At 55.7% G+C, this 17330-nt stretch overlaps 1 protein-coding gene across 1 annotated transcript; it reads right to left on the bottom strand.

Moving 5' to 3' along the window:
* Positions 1–580: 580 nt before the first annotated feature.
* Positions 581–16834, bottom strand: TMEM132E (transmembrane protein 132E). Its single transcript, XM_081574968.1, has 9 exons — positions 16708–16834; positions 13591–14521; positions 11179–11325; positions 10731–10923; positions 9899–10042; positions 6906–7111; positions 4741–5026; positions 3687–3878; positions 581–2726 (listed from the first exon to the last, which is right to left on the bottom strand). The coding sequence occupies exons 1-9, from the start codon at positions 16832–16834 to the stop codon at positions 1671–1673; spliced, it is 3282 nt and encodes a 1093-aa protein (XP_081431094.1). The 3' UTR covers positions 581–1670.
* Positions 16835–17330: the final 496 nt, after the last annotated feature.

Below are 17330 nucleotides of genomic sequence, written 5' to 3'. Positions count from 1 at the left end.
TGCTCCCCCTAGGCTTCCTGTGGTCCCCAGGGCTGCAGCCTGCACTGGAGAGAGGTCTCGCAGGGCCAAGGGAGGCCATGAGTAGCTGTGGCCCAGCCTGTGGCCCCCTGGGTAGGGAGGGGCTCACCCAACAGCCATTGCTCTCTCCCGCTTGGTTTTCTGACCCAGAGTCCCCCAGATTGTCCCCATGAGTCCCTGGAAAAGAGAGGCTTCCCTGGGAGAGGTTGATGGTGACAAGGAGGGTCACCCTCTGAAAGGTGGACTGAAGGCAGAGGAGGAAACTGGAGTGAGCTCAGCTGTGCACACAGCCCTCTCACCTCTCTCATTTTCCTGCCACCCCCACCCCTCTCCTAGAGGAGGCATCTCTGTATAAGGGCACATACGAGTCCTCCATCCCCCTGTGAGCATCCCTCCAGCACCAAGGGGCCTAAAGGGACCCTGATGTCGGAGAAGGAAGCGCAGAACCGCAGGCGGCTCAGCCATGTTTCCATCTCATGTCATTTAGTGTGACCTCCGTGTGTGTGTACACGTGCGCATGTGCACGTACCTGCACCGCAAGGAAGGGACACAGAGCCAGCTACCACGTACTGTCTGTTCTCCGGGAGCTGTTGCCCCACCCCCAGTCTGGTTGCCTCCGTTTATTTAAGAAAAATCTGACACAGTGGTGGGTAGAACCCAAGAGAAGGGTGGCCGTGGGATGGGGTCGGGGGGCCGCGGCTCCTTCTGCCTTGCTCATACCACAGTCCTTCCCAGCAGTTGCCTGATGCCCTCGCCCCCTCCCACGGGACGCCGCTGGATAGGGGAGTGGGTGGCCACCCCTGCAGAGAGGAAAGAGTGGTGGGCGGAGCCGGAGGGGCGGCTAAGGCGCAGTGTTGATCTTGCTGAGGGGTGGGCGGGAGGTACCCAGGGCTCCTGGGCGCCCAGACCACAGTGCTCTGGGGTGGACCCAGGACTCCTCGCCCTGAGGGCCTGCCCACAGCCCTTGAGGGCAGAAGATGGAGTCCTGAGATCTCAGAGAGGGGCCTGGCTTGACCCCAGACTTCTCTATAGAGTCAGCTCCCAGATCCTAGGAAGAGACTGGGGGGGGGCACCCGGAAGCCAGTAGATGCTACAAACATTCCCTGCCGCCCCCTCCGCCCCCCAATGTTTTGTCCACAGCAAGATCCTTGGCAGGGCAGGCAGCCGCTGCCTCCCCACCCTGCAGGACAGAAATCCCTGAATAGTGGTTTGAGAAAAGTCTTTGTGCAGCTTGTAACACAAGGCTCCCCCCAGAACCCCTCTCCCTGCATGGGGGAAGCAGGAGACATGGAGGAGCGGGGCCCTCTCGGCCCAAGCTTGACTTCCGTGCCCCCCACGTGGGGCAGGGGGGTTGTCTAAGATGGGAGGAGGGCTGGAAAGGGGAGAAGGAGGGCTGGGATTGCTTTCCTCTTAGCCAGCTCCAGGAGGAAGGCGCCTCCACCTTTGGGGGCAGAGGAGGGTGAGGGTGAGGCGGGGAGGAAGGACCACCGCGGGGGGCGGGAGGCGGCCCTCCCCACCCCGGAGGAGCAAAGCTGCAGGGGTCGGACTATAAAATCCACTCACACCGGCCCACATCACATGTGGCGTCGTGACTGTGAATCACACAGAGCCCACCCTGCCCTGGTGGGACGGGGGGAGTCGGGACGGCACCTCTACGCAATCTCTTTGATTCTGCGCAAGTAATTGTGCAGGTCAGGGGGCTGGGCGGGCCGCGTGGTGCCCGTCACATCCGGGCAGCCCCACCCCAGGTCCTCTTCGTCTTCCTCGTCCTCCTCGCCGGCGGGCACCGAGTCATAGGCCAGCTCCTCCGAGGGCAGAGTGGTGAAGGTGGTGAACTTGACCCGCTTGCGCTTGGAGGTGGGCGAGCTGGCAGGGTCCTCGGCCTGGTCCCGGGCCGAGCCGCCCGAGGAGCCGTCACCCCGCCCGTGCACCTGACTCTGGACGCTGGTCTGCGAGCTGCCGCTGCTGTGGTGGTCACCGTGGCAGCAGGCGGGCACGGTCTCCATCGGGTTGCTGGCGGGAGGCGACAGCTCCCCCTGCACACGCAGCGGCTGCCCGTTGCCCAGGAACACCCAGTGGTGAGAGTGGTCCATGCTGGTCTGGCCCTCCGGGGGGATGCGCTTGTGCCGGTAGCGCAGCACAAAGACGATGCAGTTGATGAGGAAGACGAGGATGGCCAGGCAGAAGACGCCCAGCAGCGCGTACATGCCGATCTCCAGGTCCGTCAGCCCTCGGGGCATCTGCAGGAAGCCAGTGGGCAGCGGCAGGAAGTCTTCCGTGGGTGGCACAGCCGGGCTGGCAGTGGCAGGTCCCGCGGCCTCAGGTCGGGGTCCCGCTGTGCCCGGCGGGCCAGCTCCCCGGGCCTCATCCTCGCCCCCGCCGGGCCCCGGCTGGCTGGGGCCTGGGTAGTCGTAGGTGGGGTCCTCCTCGTCCCGCCCAAAGTGCACCCGCAGGCCCACGGGGGTCGTGGCCAGCACACTCTTGCGCTTGGTCTTCTGGCAGCTCTCGGCGATGGTGAGCTCCGCGCGGAGCAGCTCCCCGGCTCCCTCGGCTTCCGCCACCACCAGCGGAAAGGCCCGGTCCTGGGTCACCGTGGCCACCCGCTCGTCCAGACTGCTCACCAGCAGCCCGTAGTCCCGGGGGCTGTAGAGGGACAGTGGGGCCGTGGTGCCATCGCTGTAGGAGAGCCAGAGGCTCAGGAGGGCTTCCTGGAGGTGGAGGAGCAGGAGAGGACAGGAGTCAGAGAACTCTTAGGGCTGGCTTCCCTGCTAGGTCCTGAGCTCCCTGAGGGTGGGGCCAAGGTGCTCTGGCTCCCTGCTGTATTCCCAGTGCTGGAACAGTGCCTGGCGGGTGACCAGTGCTCGGGACCATTATTTGCATAGGAGTTCTTCTTTGGAGATGGTGGAGAGGGTACTTGGAAGTTTATAGACTCGTACCTCCCCAAGAATATCCTCGCCCACTTCACCCTTCTCCCCTGGATGAGCTGATGGTAAATCCCACCTTGGGTGTAACTCAAATCCTCCTTCCTGCTCTAGGAGCCACACCCCATCTCCATACCTGACCTTGGAATCATCCCCAGCAGACAACGTGGACATTGAGAACACAACATACTCAACCTCAGCCTTGTCCTCTGTGTGTTAAACCTCCTGAGAACTGACCTCCTTGTGGATGAAAAGCAGGGCCCAGAGACAAGCCATTGGCCTGGGGTCACAAAGCAAGTTGAAGCAGACAACTCCTGAGTTCTGACTTCTGGCTTGGTGCTCAATACCCACCTTTGCCCTCCCTGTGTCCCCACATGTAACTTTTCACCTTAGTCCCATGGCCAGTGTCCTGGCGTATCTGTGGGGAGGGGGAGCTGTAGTTGGGGGGGCGTCCAGAGATGGGTGAGGGTAATTCCTGGGGGTGGAGGAAAAGTTAATGGGCCTTCTGAGAATCCAGGAGGGAACCCTCCACTGGAACGTTTTGTGGTGGCAGGTGCAGGAAACGAGACCTTGGCCAGACTGCTATGCAGATGGCAGGGCGATGGGGTGAGGCAGGCTTGCTGGGCATGAAGAGTAAATGGATCTTCCATTATCAGAGCCCTAATCTGGGGGGACCCGCAGCCAGAGCCTGCACGTTCTCCTTCCACACCCCCAGCCCCCAGGCTGGCCAGTTGGGCATCTGGTTACCTGCTTGAGGAAGCTGAGGGTCTGCTGGGCGGCGGCGGTGGCCAGGATGGTGTGGCTGCTCCCAGGGCTGGGTCGCAGGGAGAGGGCGAGGCTGGCCACCACCTGCGCCTGCAGCTGTGTGATGCTGACCTTCTCCTCCGTCACCGTCAGCAGCGTCTCCCCGAGCACGGACTCCGTCAGGGGGGACACCACCTGCAGCAGAGTCGGGTGAGAGTGGGTGAGAGCCAAGAAAGCAGGACTACTCCCCCCAGATCCCCAACCAGGGAGAAATCCGCAACCAGGAGGAGGGTCCAGAGGCAAAGTGAGGGTCAAGGGCTCACAGGAGCACAGACGAGAGGGGTGGGTTGAGCTTTAAAGAAAACAACAGTCCTTCCTCCCACCCCCACAGTGGTAAATAGCAATTGGTGGTCAGCCTCGATGTCAGGGAGACAAAAGGGAGTGGTGGGGACTGGGGCAAATGGGAGAATTCATGCCCATGTCAAAAAGGCATCAGTACTGACTCCAGCTGATGACTGCCAGGTTGGAAGGCAGACCCAGTGTTGCCAGATTCATACTTTCTAAAATCAGAAATTTACATCAAAAAAAAAAGGGGGGGAACCTCCCAATTTTTAAATGGTGGATCCATTGGTTTATAAACCAAATATGTCTACAAGCATATTTCAGCCCATGGGTCACTATTTATAATCCTTTAGGTGGATGATATCTGCCCAAGCACCCAGTTATCAAGGAGGAAGGTCAAAGTTGACTTTCTAGATCTCCATGATTCCCTTTCCTGGCCTCTGGGTTGACTGAGCCCTCCCCTGCCCCCCCTTCCTCATCCCCATCTACTCTCAGGGACCACACTGAGCCATGCGAGGTTGATGAGCCTGGGAGAGAAAACCTTCGCCAAGGTGAAGTTGACCTTGACCTTCGATGATGGAATTTCCAGCAAAAGAACAGGTGGGGAACCAAGTGTGTTTTGGGGGCCGTCTGGGGTTACTCCCTGAGGCTGAGGTCCCAGAAATCCTGTCTTGGGGATGTCTGTATCATGGTGCACTCCCTGCCCCATGCCTACCTTGAAGGGAGTGGTGCCCGGCTCCAGCCCAGCCAGCGTGCTGCTGTCTACCATGCGTGCCACTCGGGGGTCACCCACCCGCATGAAGTCGCTGACCAGGTCAGTGACCTCCACCAGCCAGTCCGGGCCCAGCATGGTGACCACCTGGTCGGTGCCCTCCGATGACGTCGTGTGGAACTGGGTGAAAACCTGCAGGGTGGCATGCTGGTACTGCAGGGTGCAGCCGCGACTCGCACTCTGTGGCCGCTCCTCCTCCTCATCCTCATCCTCACTCTCCCGGGCTGACCTGGGTGGGAGAGGCCGGAGGTCAGCGCTCCCCACCTTGGCTTGGACCCGCACACGTCCTACTCTCTCCATTGCCCCGCCGGCCCCTCTCCAGCTCCTGTGGGTGGAAGCCTGGGCTCATCCCTTCTGTCTCTGCCAAGCTTGAAGCCCAGAGTCCCAGGCTTTGGTCTCCTAGATGGGCATCTTCTTGACCCTCCCCATCCACCCCAGGTCTCTCTCCACCCCTGTTTGGCTGAATCCACACTTGTGACTAGCTGGCATCAAATATCAGCAAATACTGCCTTTTTTGCAGCACTAAGCACGTGCTGGAGCCTGGGCTCAGCTCTAAATTGGAGCAAAGGCGATCCTTGCTCTAGTGCCAGCGGGCTTAGCTGCCTCGTGTCCTACAGCTGTGTGGCAGGCAGAATTTGGATGTTTAGCTGATGAGATTTCCAAGCGGCGTGTGGGAGGTGTGTCCTGGCTTCCTCTGACTGCTCACAGCGAAATGCAAGAGGAGAGGGGTAAATGGAGGGAGGAACTGGCAAGCAAAAGGGAACCCGGACTTGACAATTAGGGAAATTCTCAAACTCTCCCGATTGCCAAAAAATGTGAAAATCAGGAGGTTCATCCAGGAAAGTGGGCTTTGGAGAGAGAGAAGGGTGTGGCTAGTGCTTCAGAAGGATCAAACCACTGAAATATTCATTCACATAGAGGGTTCTTTAACTTATGTTAACTAATTTAATCCTCATCCTCATAGCGGTCCTCTGAGTTAAGTGTTAATGGGCCCATTTCAGAGATGAGGAAACTGAGGCACAGTAGCCTCAGGTTGCCCAGTTAGCAAATGGCAGAGTTAGGATTCCAATCCAGGCCATCTGGCTTCAGAATTCTGGTTCATTCTGATAATGAATGAGAGTCTGGCATGCTAACTAGTTATGAGACCCAAGTGGCCGGCATTCAAACTTTATAGGGTTATGGACCTGACTACTCAAAGCGGCTTCAGCATCACCCAGGAGCTGGCCTGCAATGCAGATTTACAAGCCCCGTCCGAGGTTCACGGAATCAGAATCTCCTTTTTAACAGCATCCTCAGGCAATTCGTGTGCAAGTTTGAGAGGCTCTGGTCTACACTGCCTTGCTTTTCCAAATCTGCAGAATTGAGCTGAGCCCAACTCTCACTGTGCCACCTGCTTCTCTCACCAGCCCCACCCCTCCCGCTCTTAGCTGCCTGCCATTCTGCCTCTCTTCTCTTCCCTGCTGGCTTTTCTCTCCAGCAGCAATGAGTGGGTGAGTGGAGCATGCTGAGTACCCATGGGCCTGCCCCACAGATGGGCGCACATCCAGGTGTGTGAGCCTGGATCCAAGTGAGGGGGCCTAGTGTAAGTCATTGTGTACCTGGCTGATGTACTCACAAGTGTGCCCCTAGTGTGCCCACGCTGGGGCACGCATGTACAGTTGTGGTTGTGCCTGTGTTGGTGTTTCTACTCCATTCTGTCTGCTCCTGGGCCAACTCCTTTTTCACTTATCCTTTAAAACTTAGCTCCAGTGTCACCTCTTCCAGGAAGCCTGCTTTGATTTCTCCTGGAGGAAGAGATGGCCTTTTCCTTTGTGCCACTTGATTCTCTGCACTCAGGGCTTCCCCCATCTACTGTTCAGCAGCATATATACGACAGCTTCCCTGATGGACCCAGAGCTTGGCTGGGTCAGGCTCTGGCCACACTGACACCCTCCCCCCATCAGGGCCTGGCACACAGTAGCTTCTCCATAAAAGTTTGTTGACTGCATAACCGACCTGAAGACTGTGTACACCTAGGGTCTTAACACACACATGCAGATCAGACAGCGTGCCAGGGCTGTGTTCCCCGTAAGTCTCCCTAACATCCGTGGTGTATGGCGGGGCTGTACCTCCGGTCGGGAAGAATAGGAACCCTCCATCCCTTCACTTGGCTGAGGCGGGCATCCGAGAGCTCGATGTGCAGGGGCAGCTTGGGCACCCAGACGGTCATTTCCAGGGGGGCGTTGAGGACGTCGTAGCGGAAGGTGACCCTGGCGTTCATGGACCCGCGGGATTCCTTTCCGCTAACAAACACGTAGTCACAGCTGCTGGATACCTGGGGGTGGGGGGTGGGGAGAGAGCTTGGTTGACCTATTTTGCCCTACAGGTCATCCTGAGGGGCAGAGCAGGGGAGGGACTTCAGTCTAACCGGGAAAGTCAGCCAGAAGCCCATTGGACAGAGGAAGTGCCAGTCACAAGAGGCTGAAGGGGCGGGGCTGGGTGGGAGAAGGCTCCTAATTTAATTCCTCTGGGAGGAGGTGTCAGCTTTCACTCCGTGTCTCCAGAGATCATCTCTTCAGTGGCTCCTGTGGGAGGTTTTTTGCTCCCTGGCAAGAAGTCAATGTGCCATTACTTTGAAAGGGGCTGCTTCTGATGTGCCAGGCCACACCAAGGGGGCAAGTCTGCAGGCTGAGGGTCCTCTGTACTGGCTCCCCTCCCCAGCATGACCGCCTGGGCTCTGGAGCAGGTGCCGGATGGGCAGAGTCCTCAACAAGACAGATGAGTGGCCTGTCCTGAGCAGGACACTGGGTTGTGACTGGGTGGGGAGGAGGTCATGGAGGAGAGGGTGGCGGAGCGGCAGGCCCACGGCTCCTCCGAGGTGCCTCTGGCTCTGAGGCTCTGGGCAGATGGACCAGCTGGTTAATTTCAGGAAGGGGGCTGTTCCAGCCGGAGGTGGAGATGAGGGAAAGAGAGAGGGAATTTCAGGTCCAGAGAACCCTAAGCACAGACAGGTTGATGACTGTCACCAATGGGAGGAGCTTTTTTCCAAATGCATGCCCACTGGGACACCACCTTGCATTCTTAGAGGTTCCCTGGGTGAGCATATGCTCGCTGAACACATCTTGGCGGAGAGCTGTGCCCACTCACCAAGGTGTTCGTGCCAGTACTTCAGGGTAGATGAAATTGGTGTACGTGGAAGTGCCCATGTACACACCTGGCACGCCTGGAGAGAATCCTGAGTGCAATGCATTTAGGCGCTTCTACCGGTGCACACCCAGGGGTGCCCATCCTTGCATCTGGAGGAGGGTGTATCAGACAGCCTGTAGGCTGATGACACCCCAAAGGCTCCGGTGGGCAGGGTGGGGAGGGGGCTGGGACGGCGGCTCATCTGCGGAGAGGAGCCCCTGACAGTCCCAAGCTCCTTCAAGCTCTCTTAATCATCTGAGGGTGGGGGTGGGTGGAGGGGCGTGGGACGGCAACCCTGCCAGAAATGCTCATTTCCCACTTTGGAAGGCAGAGAATTCCAGCTGAAGGCTGGCAGATCCCATTTAGAATGTTGGCAAACTCCAGAAGGAACCTGAGCATATTTCGCTGAGAATGGAAACTAATTCCATTTAGAATCTTTGCTAATTCCTTTGGGTCTCTAAGCCATGGTGACTGTTCTGGTCCACTCTGGGATGAGGGTGGGGGAGTCTGGGTGGCAGAGGAAGGTGCTGGGTGAGGGCTCTTGGGGGCAGGCCCACTTCTCCCCATCCCAGCCTGCCAGCAGTGGAGAGCCCCATGGGCCTGGGCAAGGCTTCTAGTCCTCAGGAGGCTGTGGGGGTGTGGTACCCAGCCATCTGCTCTGGCTCACTCTGGGGATGTTATTCCTGAATGCGGGGGAGGAGGAGGTGAGCCTCAGGCACCCCCACTCCTGGAGGGATCTAGTGTAGAGCGTGGAGAGAGAGAGAGCACACATTCCCAGGGAGGGAGAAGGAAACCTACATCCCCAGTGCCCCCCGCTGAAGGACTTACAAGAACAGAGACAGATTCTGCTGTCTGATCATTTGATTTTGACATCAGCTAGAGGCTGCCATGGCAAGCAGCTCATCCATTTCCAGGTACCGGAGCTGGATGCCTCTCATATCACAGCCTGCTCTACTGCCTTCTCCCCACATCTCACCTCTGACCACTGTCTAAAGCCAGGGGGAATCTGAAGGCCCTCCGGGGGGAGGTGGCAAGCTGGGTAGGATGGCCTTCACTGGCCATCCATGGCCACCATCCATGGAGGATGTACGGCCCAGAGGAGGTCTCTGGGGAGGAGCTCAGGGAGAGGTCTTCGGGAGTTGGAGGGATTGCAGCGGGTGTTCCCAGAGTGGGTCCTTTCATACAACCTTCACTCCCGGCCTAACTCATGAGCTGCTGCTTCTTCATTTTTAAAATATTTTTAATATTTATTTATTTTAAATAATTTTTAAATCTACTATTTAATATTTAAATTTAAATAATATTAAATTTAATTAAAATATTTAAAATAAATATTTAACAATATTATTAAATGTTTGAAATATTTATTTATTTATTTGTCCGCATCAAGTCATAGTTGCTGTGTGCAGGCTTCTCTAGTTGCTATTCATGGGCATAGTTGCCCCACAGCATATAGGATTCTAGTTCCCAACCCAGGGATCAAACCCACGTCCCCTGCGTTGCAAAGCAGATTCTTAACCAATGGACTACCAGGGAAGTCCCCTAACTCATGTTCTTCTGGAGGCTTCCACCTGGGCTGGATCTCCATCTGTTCACCAGCCCCCAGGTTTAGGGCCTGTCTCTGAGTCCACCCAGGACCCCCTTCCCTATTGCCTTGCCCAATGTTTGCCAGACAGCAGGGCTCCATAGCGACTTGGGGTTTGAATTCAAGTTGTCAACGCTGCCTTCTCCTGTCGGCCTGCCAGAAGGTCTCTTCTAGGATCTTCCCTTGCTCAGGTCGGATGTGGGATACTCTTCCTCCCCCATCCCCTACCACTTCCCTCTTGTCTATCAAGGGAACCTGTCTGAGATGTGAATTCCCCTCTGGTTTGGTGTCCTACTCCCCCTGAAGTTCTGAGGCCTTTCTCCCAGGGGCCCCCACCTCCAGAAAGCCCACCTTGATAATGTCCTCATTGTCAGATTCGCATTCCACCAGGGCGGAGACATCTAGGACAAGGCCGGTCACCTCGATGGCGATGACCTTGACAGGGATGGCCACTGTCCGGCCGGTCAGTATGGCTGTGTTGATGATCTCTGTGTCCTGCAGGGAGGAGAGGAGTGTGGGGCTCTGTGAGTTGCCTGAGGCCTCCTGTTCTCCCAGGACCACCAGCCAAGGCCCCCGGCTCCTGGCTGCCCCCACCCCGCAGATGCATGTCCTTCTTGGAAGGACACCGGTACACATGCACAGACAGATGCATCTACCCAGCCTCGTGTGTATTCTCTGATGCTCTGCTCATGTGGACTCCCATGGGTGTCTTCAGAGTCTACCCCACTCTGCTGCCAGAAAACAATGCTTCCCCAATCCCACACCATCTTTTCAACATCTTCGATGCTCATCCAGACTCAGAATAACATCCAGCACATTTGCCTGGCTCTTCCACATGCCCCTGGGCTGGCTCCATGTCCTCCTGGTCATTCCAGATGCCCCTGGGCTGGTCCCAGACAATCATTCCAGTGCACTCTCCCTAAACCCATTGCTTCTTTGAACAAACTATTCCCTTTCCCAAGGCTGCACATCTGTGCACATGATCCCCTGCCTAGAACACCCTCATCATCTTCTCTGACTGTGTGAACTCTTCCTCCATGAGCCCTTCAAAGCTCCACTGTATAGTCACCTCCTCCAGGAAGCCCCCCATGGTGACATCTCTCTCCTCCATGCCCCTCAGCAGCTGCTGTCCCACTCCAGCACTGGCCACAGAGCTTGCCTGCCTTCTGCGAGGGCAACTCACCATGGCCAGGGGCAGGATGGCCTGCACGTCCCGCTGGATGACCGTCAGCTCGGTCACGGCCCGTTCCAGGTCCGGCAGGGCTCCGTGGCCCCGGTAGTCAATGTGCCACATGATCCTGCGCTTGACTGACTGGCTGGTGAAATTCTCCATCTCAAAGTCCAGCTGCAGAATCTCCAGGGGCCCCTGGCCCTCCCTGCATGGTGGGGGAAGGGACGACAGCCCAGGAGGAAGGGCTGGGAGCAGCTCAGGAGCTCCGAAACCCTTGCTGGGGACTCTATCCCTCCTCAACAGCCCACCCCGGGGCCCTCTGAGCCTTCCCTAGCCTGGGGAGTCCCCAGAAACTAAACCCCAGCCCATCTGCCAGCTTGGCTTCCTCCATCAAGACTTCCCCTCCCACTCCCCGGGGGTGTCCTGCAAAGAGGTGGGCAGAGAAGCCACCCTGGCTCACCAGGGGGGCAGCGGTGTGCCCTGGGCCCAGGACACATCCACGGTGGCTGTTGAATGCTTGGCCCCAGTCAGCAGCTCTGAGGTCACGTGCCATTGGCCACTCCGTGACTTGGTTCCTAGAAGGGTCACACCCTTCTTGGCCTTCACCCTGGGACAAAGCAGGAAGAAGTAGAGGTAGAGGGTCAGCCTGGGGTCCCAAGGCTGCCCACCTGGCTACCACGCTTAGGCTGGGGCTGGGAGAAGGGGGAGCGGGTGAGTAAGTTACCCCGAGTTCTAGACTCAGAGCTTGAAACTAATTTGGGGACTCTGGTATCACATAGCTGCAACCTCTGGCCCTCAGTGGAAGCTGTAGTCCCTTCTATTATATCTCTATCAGGTCTTGCCATACCTCCACTTGCATACCTTAGTGACAGGGGACTCAATACTTTGGCACACATCACATTGCATTTTCAGAAAGTCCCTAAAAGCAGAAACTTCTTCCCAATATTTAGCTGAAATAGAACAGTCATGGGCTCTGCTGGAGCAAGGGAGAACAATTCTCCTCCACCCGAACAGACTCCTGGGGAGGTAAGCAGGTATTCTCTGAGTCTTCTTTTCTTCAGGCCTAAAATCTTCAGAGCCTCCCACTGTCAATTTTGGCCATAGTTTCAAGTCACCCATAGCCCAGTCATCCTCCTCTGGACACGCTGAGATATCTGAAGTGTAGTGTCTTCAGCAGTGCTCTAATTAATACTAACTAAAGCAGAACGATTATCACCTCCCTAATTCTACATGTACTCTTGGCTGGAAAATCCCATGGACGGAGGAGCCTGGTAGGCTACAGTCCATGGGGTCGCTAGGAGTCGCACACGACTGAGCAACTTCACTTTCACTTTTCACTTTCATGCATTGGAGAAGGAAATGGCACACACTCCAGTATTCTTGCCTGGATAATCCCAGGGACGGTGGAACCTGGTGGGCTGCCACCTATGGGGTCGCACAGAGTCGGACACGACTGTAGCAACTTAGCAGCAGCAGCAATTCTACATGCTCTACTTCTATTAATGTAGCCTAAGATCTCTGATTTAACTCACATTCACATTTAGGTATTAATCACTGAATTAGGCATCACCCTGGGCATGGCAACCCACTCCAATACTACTGTCTAGACAATCCCATGGACAGATGAGCCTGGCAGGCTGCAGTCCACAGGTTCGCACAGAGTCAGACACAACTGAAGCAACTAAGCAGCAGCTCTCCAGGAATATCAGGACTTCAGGATAGTACTTCCAGGAGAGAAGGCAATACTTGAGGAAGCTGGAGGTTAATGGTGCTGTCTGACCCCCGTGTATAGAGCTTGGGTTGGTGGGGAATATTCTGGTGGGGCTTTTCTTATATCCTCAGAATCAGTAAGGCTCAAACTATGGATTCTGCTTGTAAGACATCATTATATTTTTGGGGGATGTGATATGATTGAAGGCAACTCTGAATCTGTGAACTGTATCATTCTCAGGGTGTAGAAAAAGCTGGGACTCCCCCCAACTTTTCTCCCAACCCCAAGATTAACCAAATGTCCTGACACATGGACACTCTCCTGTTCCTTGTTTGCTCGCAGTCAAGGGGCTGCTCTCTGATCTCCATTTCTCCTCTTTGGCCTCAGTCTCATTATTTGTAAAATGGGGGAGTTGCACCCACTAATGTCTAAGGGCCCTTCCAGCCCCAGTTCTATCATTTTGGATGTCCTTGCTTGTGAAAATAGATATTTCCTCTCTACCATGACACTAAAGAAAGCTGAGCGCTGAAGAATTGATGCTTTTGAACTGTGGTGTTGGGGAGGACTCTTGAGAGTCCCTTGGACTGCAAAGGAGATCAAACCAGTCGATCATTCTAAAGGAAATCAGTCCTGAATATTCATTGGAAGGACTGATGCTGAAGCTGAAGCTCCAATACTTTGGCCACCTGATGTGAAGAACTGACTCATTGGAAAAGACTCTGATGCTGGGAAAGATTGAAGGCAGGAGGAGAAGGGGATGACAGAGGATGAGATGGTTGGATGGCATCACGGACTCGATAGACATGAGTTTGAGTAAGCTTCAGGAGTTGGTGATGGACAGGGAAGCCTGGTGTGCTGAAGTCCAAGGGGTCGCAAAGTCAGACATGACTGAGCGACAGAACTGATGGACCATGACACTATGTGAGATAGGGAGGTCAGAGCTGATATTTTGTTGTCATTAGGCAGATGAGAACATTGAGGCTCAGATCAGTGAGTTGTCTTTCTGAAGTTGCTCAAGTGATAACAGGAAGAACTGAGACTAGGATATTGGGGGAGCAGGTCTGGGCACGCCTCCTACCAGGTTTTCAGGTGCACATAAGACCTTGGGAGGAGGCCAGTCAGCTTCCACCCGCCCCCCACATCCCAGATATAGCCCCGTACCTGAGAGTGAAGTGCTCCAGGCTGGGGCTGGAGGGAGAGGAGGAGTTGGGGGCCAGGTAGAGGACAATGCTGAGCACCTCCCCCGGCTTGAGAGGCCGGTCTGGCAGGCGGATCATCAGGTTGCTGTCCAGCCTGTGCTCCTGCAGGGTCCTCCTGGGGGGCGGGCGAAACAGGCTGATGCTTCCGATGCGCAGTAGCGGGTGCTGGGTGGGGCTCTCGGCCCGGGCCCCCGCTCCGGGTCCGGCGCCCCGTCGGGTCCCCCCACATCCCCCTGATGCATCGGGGGCATGAAGCGTGTAGTAGAGCTCGGCTTGCTGACTCTCCCCGGTGGCCTCCGGCTCCAGCCCATCCAGAGACTTGCGGCGGGTGCTGGGCGGCGCGGCCGGAGCCGGGGGCCCGAACCAGGCCAGGGGCAGCTCGGCCCGCACGAGACAGGTGGCCAGACCCCCACTGAGGCGGCAGGAGCTCTTGACCTCCCGGGCGTCGCGGAAGGCGTGCAGGCGGACGCAGGGCAGCCGCTCGGTGACGCCGAAGTCATCCCAGTCGCGGCCGGCCACGTAGAACAGCACCTGGGCCACGGGCTGCGAGGCGGGCACGCGCGGGTGGACGATGAAGGCGCGCACCTTCCAGCTGACTGTCAGGCGCTCGGGGATGTCCAGGGTGCTGGACGGCTGCAGGAGCTCCCGGGCCACCACCTGGCTGGTGCTGAAGGGCCCCAGGGAGACGTTGAGGACGGGCAGCTCCTTGGTCTGGAACACCACGAAGGGCTCGGAGCGCTGCAGGGAGCCATTGGCCACCGTGGGCGGCGGGGGCCGCACCTCGCGCAGGAAGAAGGCCAGTCGCGTGTGCGACAGGCGGTAGCTGATCGGCAGCACCGGGCTGGCCTGCGGCCCTGGCGGACTGGGGCTGGCCGGGTGGGAGCGGCCAGAGGCTGGGGACAGACAGAAGAAAGACCCCGGAGTGGTCAGGAGAGGTGGCTCTCGGGCCCCAGGGCACCCCAGCCTCTCACCTTGACAGAGGGCTGTCCACTCCCCACCAGACCCTGCTCTCCATCCTTGTGGCTCCAAGCCTGGCCCCACCTTTACTGGTGTGTTAATTGCCCTCTCTGCTGATTCCTTCATCCTCGAAGTAAGGGTATAGCTAATCCCTGTACCGAGTCTTGGGAAGCTTTAAAGAGGCTTTCTCCTCCGGCATCCTCATTTGTAAAACGACTATAAAAATTGTTTCTGCCTCCAAGTGCTATTGTGAGGACTTAACAAAGTCGTGTGTGTAGAGGGCCCAAAGCAGAGTGTGGTGCTGAGGCAGTAAGCTTTCATTCTTACCGTTATTAATGGTACAGTGCAGTACCTATTACCAGCTTTCCCAGTGGCTCAGCGGTAAAGAATCCACCTGCAATGCAGGAGCCTCAGGAAATGTAGGTTTGATCCCTGGGTCAGGAAGATCCCCCGGAGAAGGGCATGGCAACCCACTCCAGTATTCTTGCCTGGAGAATCCCGTGGACAGAGGAGCCAGGTGGGCCACAGTCCACAGGGTTGCAAAAAGTCGGACATGACTGAAGTCACTTAGCACGCACGCACGGTACATATTTAATGGTTTAAAATTGTTTATTAAAATCAAATGATTATTTGTGTATTATTATGACAGGCAGTGACTTATTTGATCCTCCAACTGATCCTTTGAACCAAGTATTGTTTTGATCTCCATTGATTCAACCAGTTTTCTATCAGCAAGTTGTTTTTTTAGAGAACCTGTACTTATCTCTTACAAATGAAGGGGCTGGAGGCTTAAATAACTTATCCAAGTCCACATGAGTGAAAAGGACCAGCAGTAGGATTCGAACCTGGGGCCACCTGGCTTTCAAACCCAAGTCTTTATGGCTCCAGCTGCCTCAGGTGGTGCAGGGTCCCCAGGGATTCCACATGGCCCCTCCCCCCTACTTCCTTTGTGCTTACAGGCATGCTCAGTTGCTAAGTTGTGTCTGACTCTTTTGTGAGCCCATGTACTGTAGTCCACCAGGCTCCTCTGTCCATGGGATTTTTCTAGGCAAGAATACATGAGTGGACTACCGTTTCCTTCTCCATGGGATCTTCCCGACCCAGGGATCGAATCTACATCTCCTGCATTGCAGGTGGATTCTTCACCACTGAACCACCTGGGAAGCCCTACCACCCCACAGATACACACAGGGAAGTTGATCGCCACCCCCAAACCCAAGCGTGGGCCTTGGGGTCTTGGGCTTGACTTCTGCCTCCTCTTGGCCCCTCTCCCCATCCTCGCAGGACTGTGCCATGTTCTAGCAACTCCACCTCTTGGTGCTCTGTTTCTGGGTTTGAAAGCCAGGTGGGCACAGGTTCAAATCCTACTGCTGGCCCTCTCCCCAGGTTCCTGCTCCAGCTTTGGCTTCACTCTTGTTGTTATGACAACATAACAGAATCTAACTGGGTCTGTCCTCTCTTCAGCTCTTCTCTTATCCCCTCCCTGCAGAACAGCCAGAGGGATTTGTTTCCCCCAGACACCAATTCTTGGCTCCTCATTCCCAGCTCAGCACCTGTTGGACATTGTCAGGGGACAAGAAGGACCAATATGGGGAAGTTTGAGGTTTGAGAATCAGTTCTGGATCTTCTGATGGACCTCTGAGCTGTGTTCTTCACTTTTGATGTTGTGTTGCCATTTGTTTTTGAGAATCAAGAAATTCCCCTATAATTCATGCAACACAATGCAAACATGTGTACTATTAAAGACTCTCTTCTTTCTGCTTACAGAATAAACTTCACACTCACCTTGCACCTGAGCATGGCATTCAGGGTCCTCTAACTGGGGGCTCTAGGCTTCCCATTCCCCAGCATTCCTCTTCCCAAGCCCCTGCTGCTAGCATAACGAAACAACTTCTGGCTTTAGTGCTTGCTGATGCTGCCTTCCCTGGAGAAGGGCATGGCAACTCACTCCAGTATTCTTGCCTGGAGAATCCCATGGACAGAGGAATCTGGCAGGCTATAGTCCATAGGGCTGCACAGAGCTGGACATAACTGAAGCGAGTTAGCATGATGCTGCGATAAGCACCTCCTATGCTCATGCTGTGCCCTCTGCATTGGATTCTCTCCTCTCCTATCTGCCCACATCCAAATGCAAACCTTCCTCCAAGGCCCTGCTCGAATAGCGCCTCCTCCACGAAGCCGTCCAGGATATGGCCTCTACTCCTGGGAATTTCTTTAGAGTTCTGCCCTTCTCTGTGGGGACCTCTCATCCTGCCTGGCGGGACAGTTATCTATGAAGCCTTGCACTCAGCAAGCCTTTAACAAATCACGATTGATCTACACTGAGTGATTCACAGAGACCTCGGGCCCAAGGAGGAGACTCCTAATTGGTTATATGGTGGTTACTGCTACTTATGCATATTATTATTTTACTACCATCAATGAAACCTTGACAGTTCCACAAACATTCACACCCAATTCCTCATAAACCCAATGAACTAAAAATTCCCTGCTCTTGAAGTTCTGATGTCCATGTCTGATTTTTTATTTAAATCTGTGGTTTAATTTTCTAATTTAACAGATGAGGCAATTAGCTAGGGGCATGACAAAGGCTCTGGGTCAAATGTCCTAAGAGGACTGGGACCTGGTTTATGTCTCTTTAAGGCCCCTCCCAAGGAGCCCTTCAGACTACCTGGGGAAACCTCTGGTCCCTGGTCCTCTGGGCACCCCAGGAGGGCTTTAATCATCAGACTGCTCCCTCCGTTT

Source organism: Giraffa tippelskirchi, chromosome 3 (assembly GCF_054371585.1).
Source record: "Giraffa tippelskirchi isolate mGirTip1 chromosome 3, T2T-mGirTip1v1.2.pri, whole genome shotgun sequence".
NCBI lineage: Eukaryota > Metazoa > Chordata > Mammalia > Artiodactyla > Giraffidae > Giraffa > Giraffa tippelskirchi.
The sequence above is the reverse complement of the archived record's forward strand: the minus strand, read 5'-3'. Positions and strand labels throughout refer to the sequence as shown.

Excerpts from the sequence above, each read along its gene's own strand:
- TMEM132E (XM_081574968.1), bottom strand. The coding sequence starts at position 16,834 with ATGAGAGGTCCCCACAGAGAAGGGCAGAACTCTAAAGAAATTCCCAGG. Across the intron at positions 14,522-16,707 it reads AGGAAGGTTTGCATTTGGAT|CCTCTGGCCGCTCCCACCCG; the intron begins GTGGGCAGATAG and ends GTCTGTCCCCAG. Across the intron at positions 7,112-9,898 it reads ACAATGAGGACATTATCAAG|GTATCCAGCAGCTGTGACTA; the intron begins GTGGGCTTTCTG and ends CCCCACCCCCAG.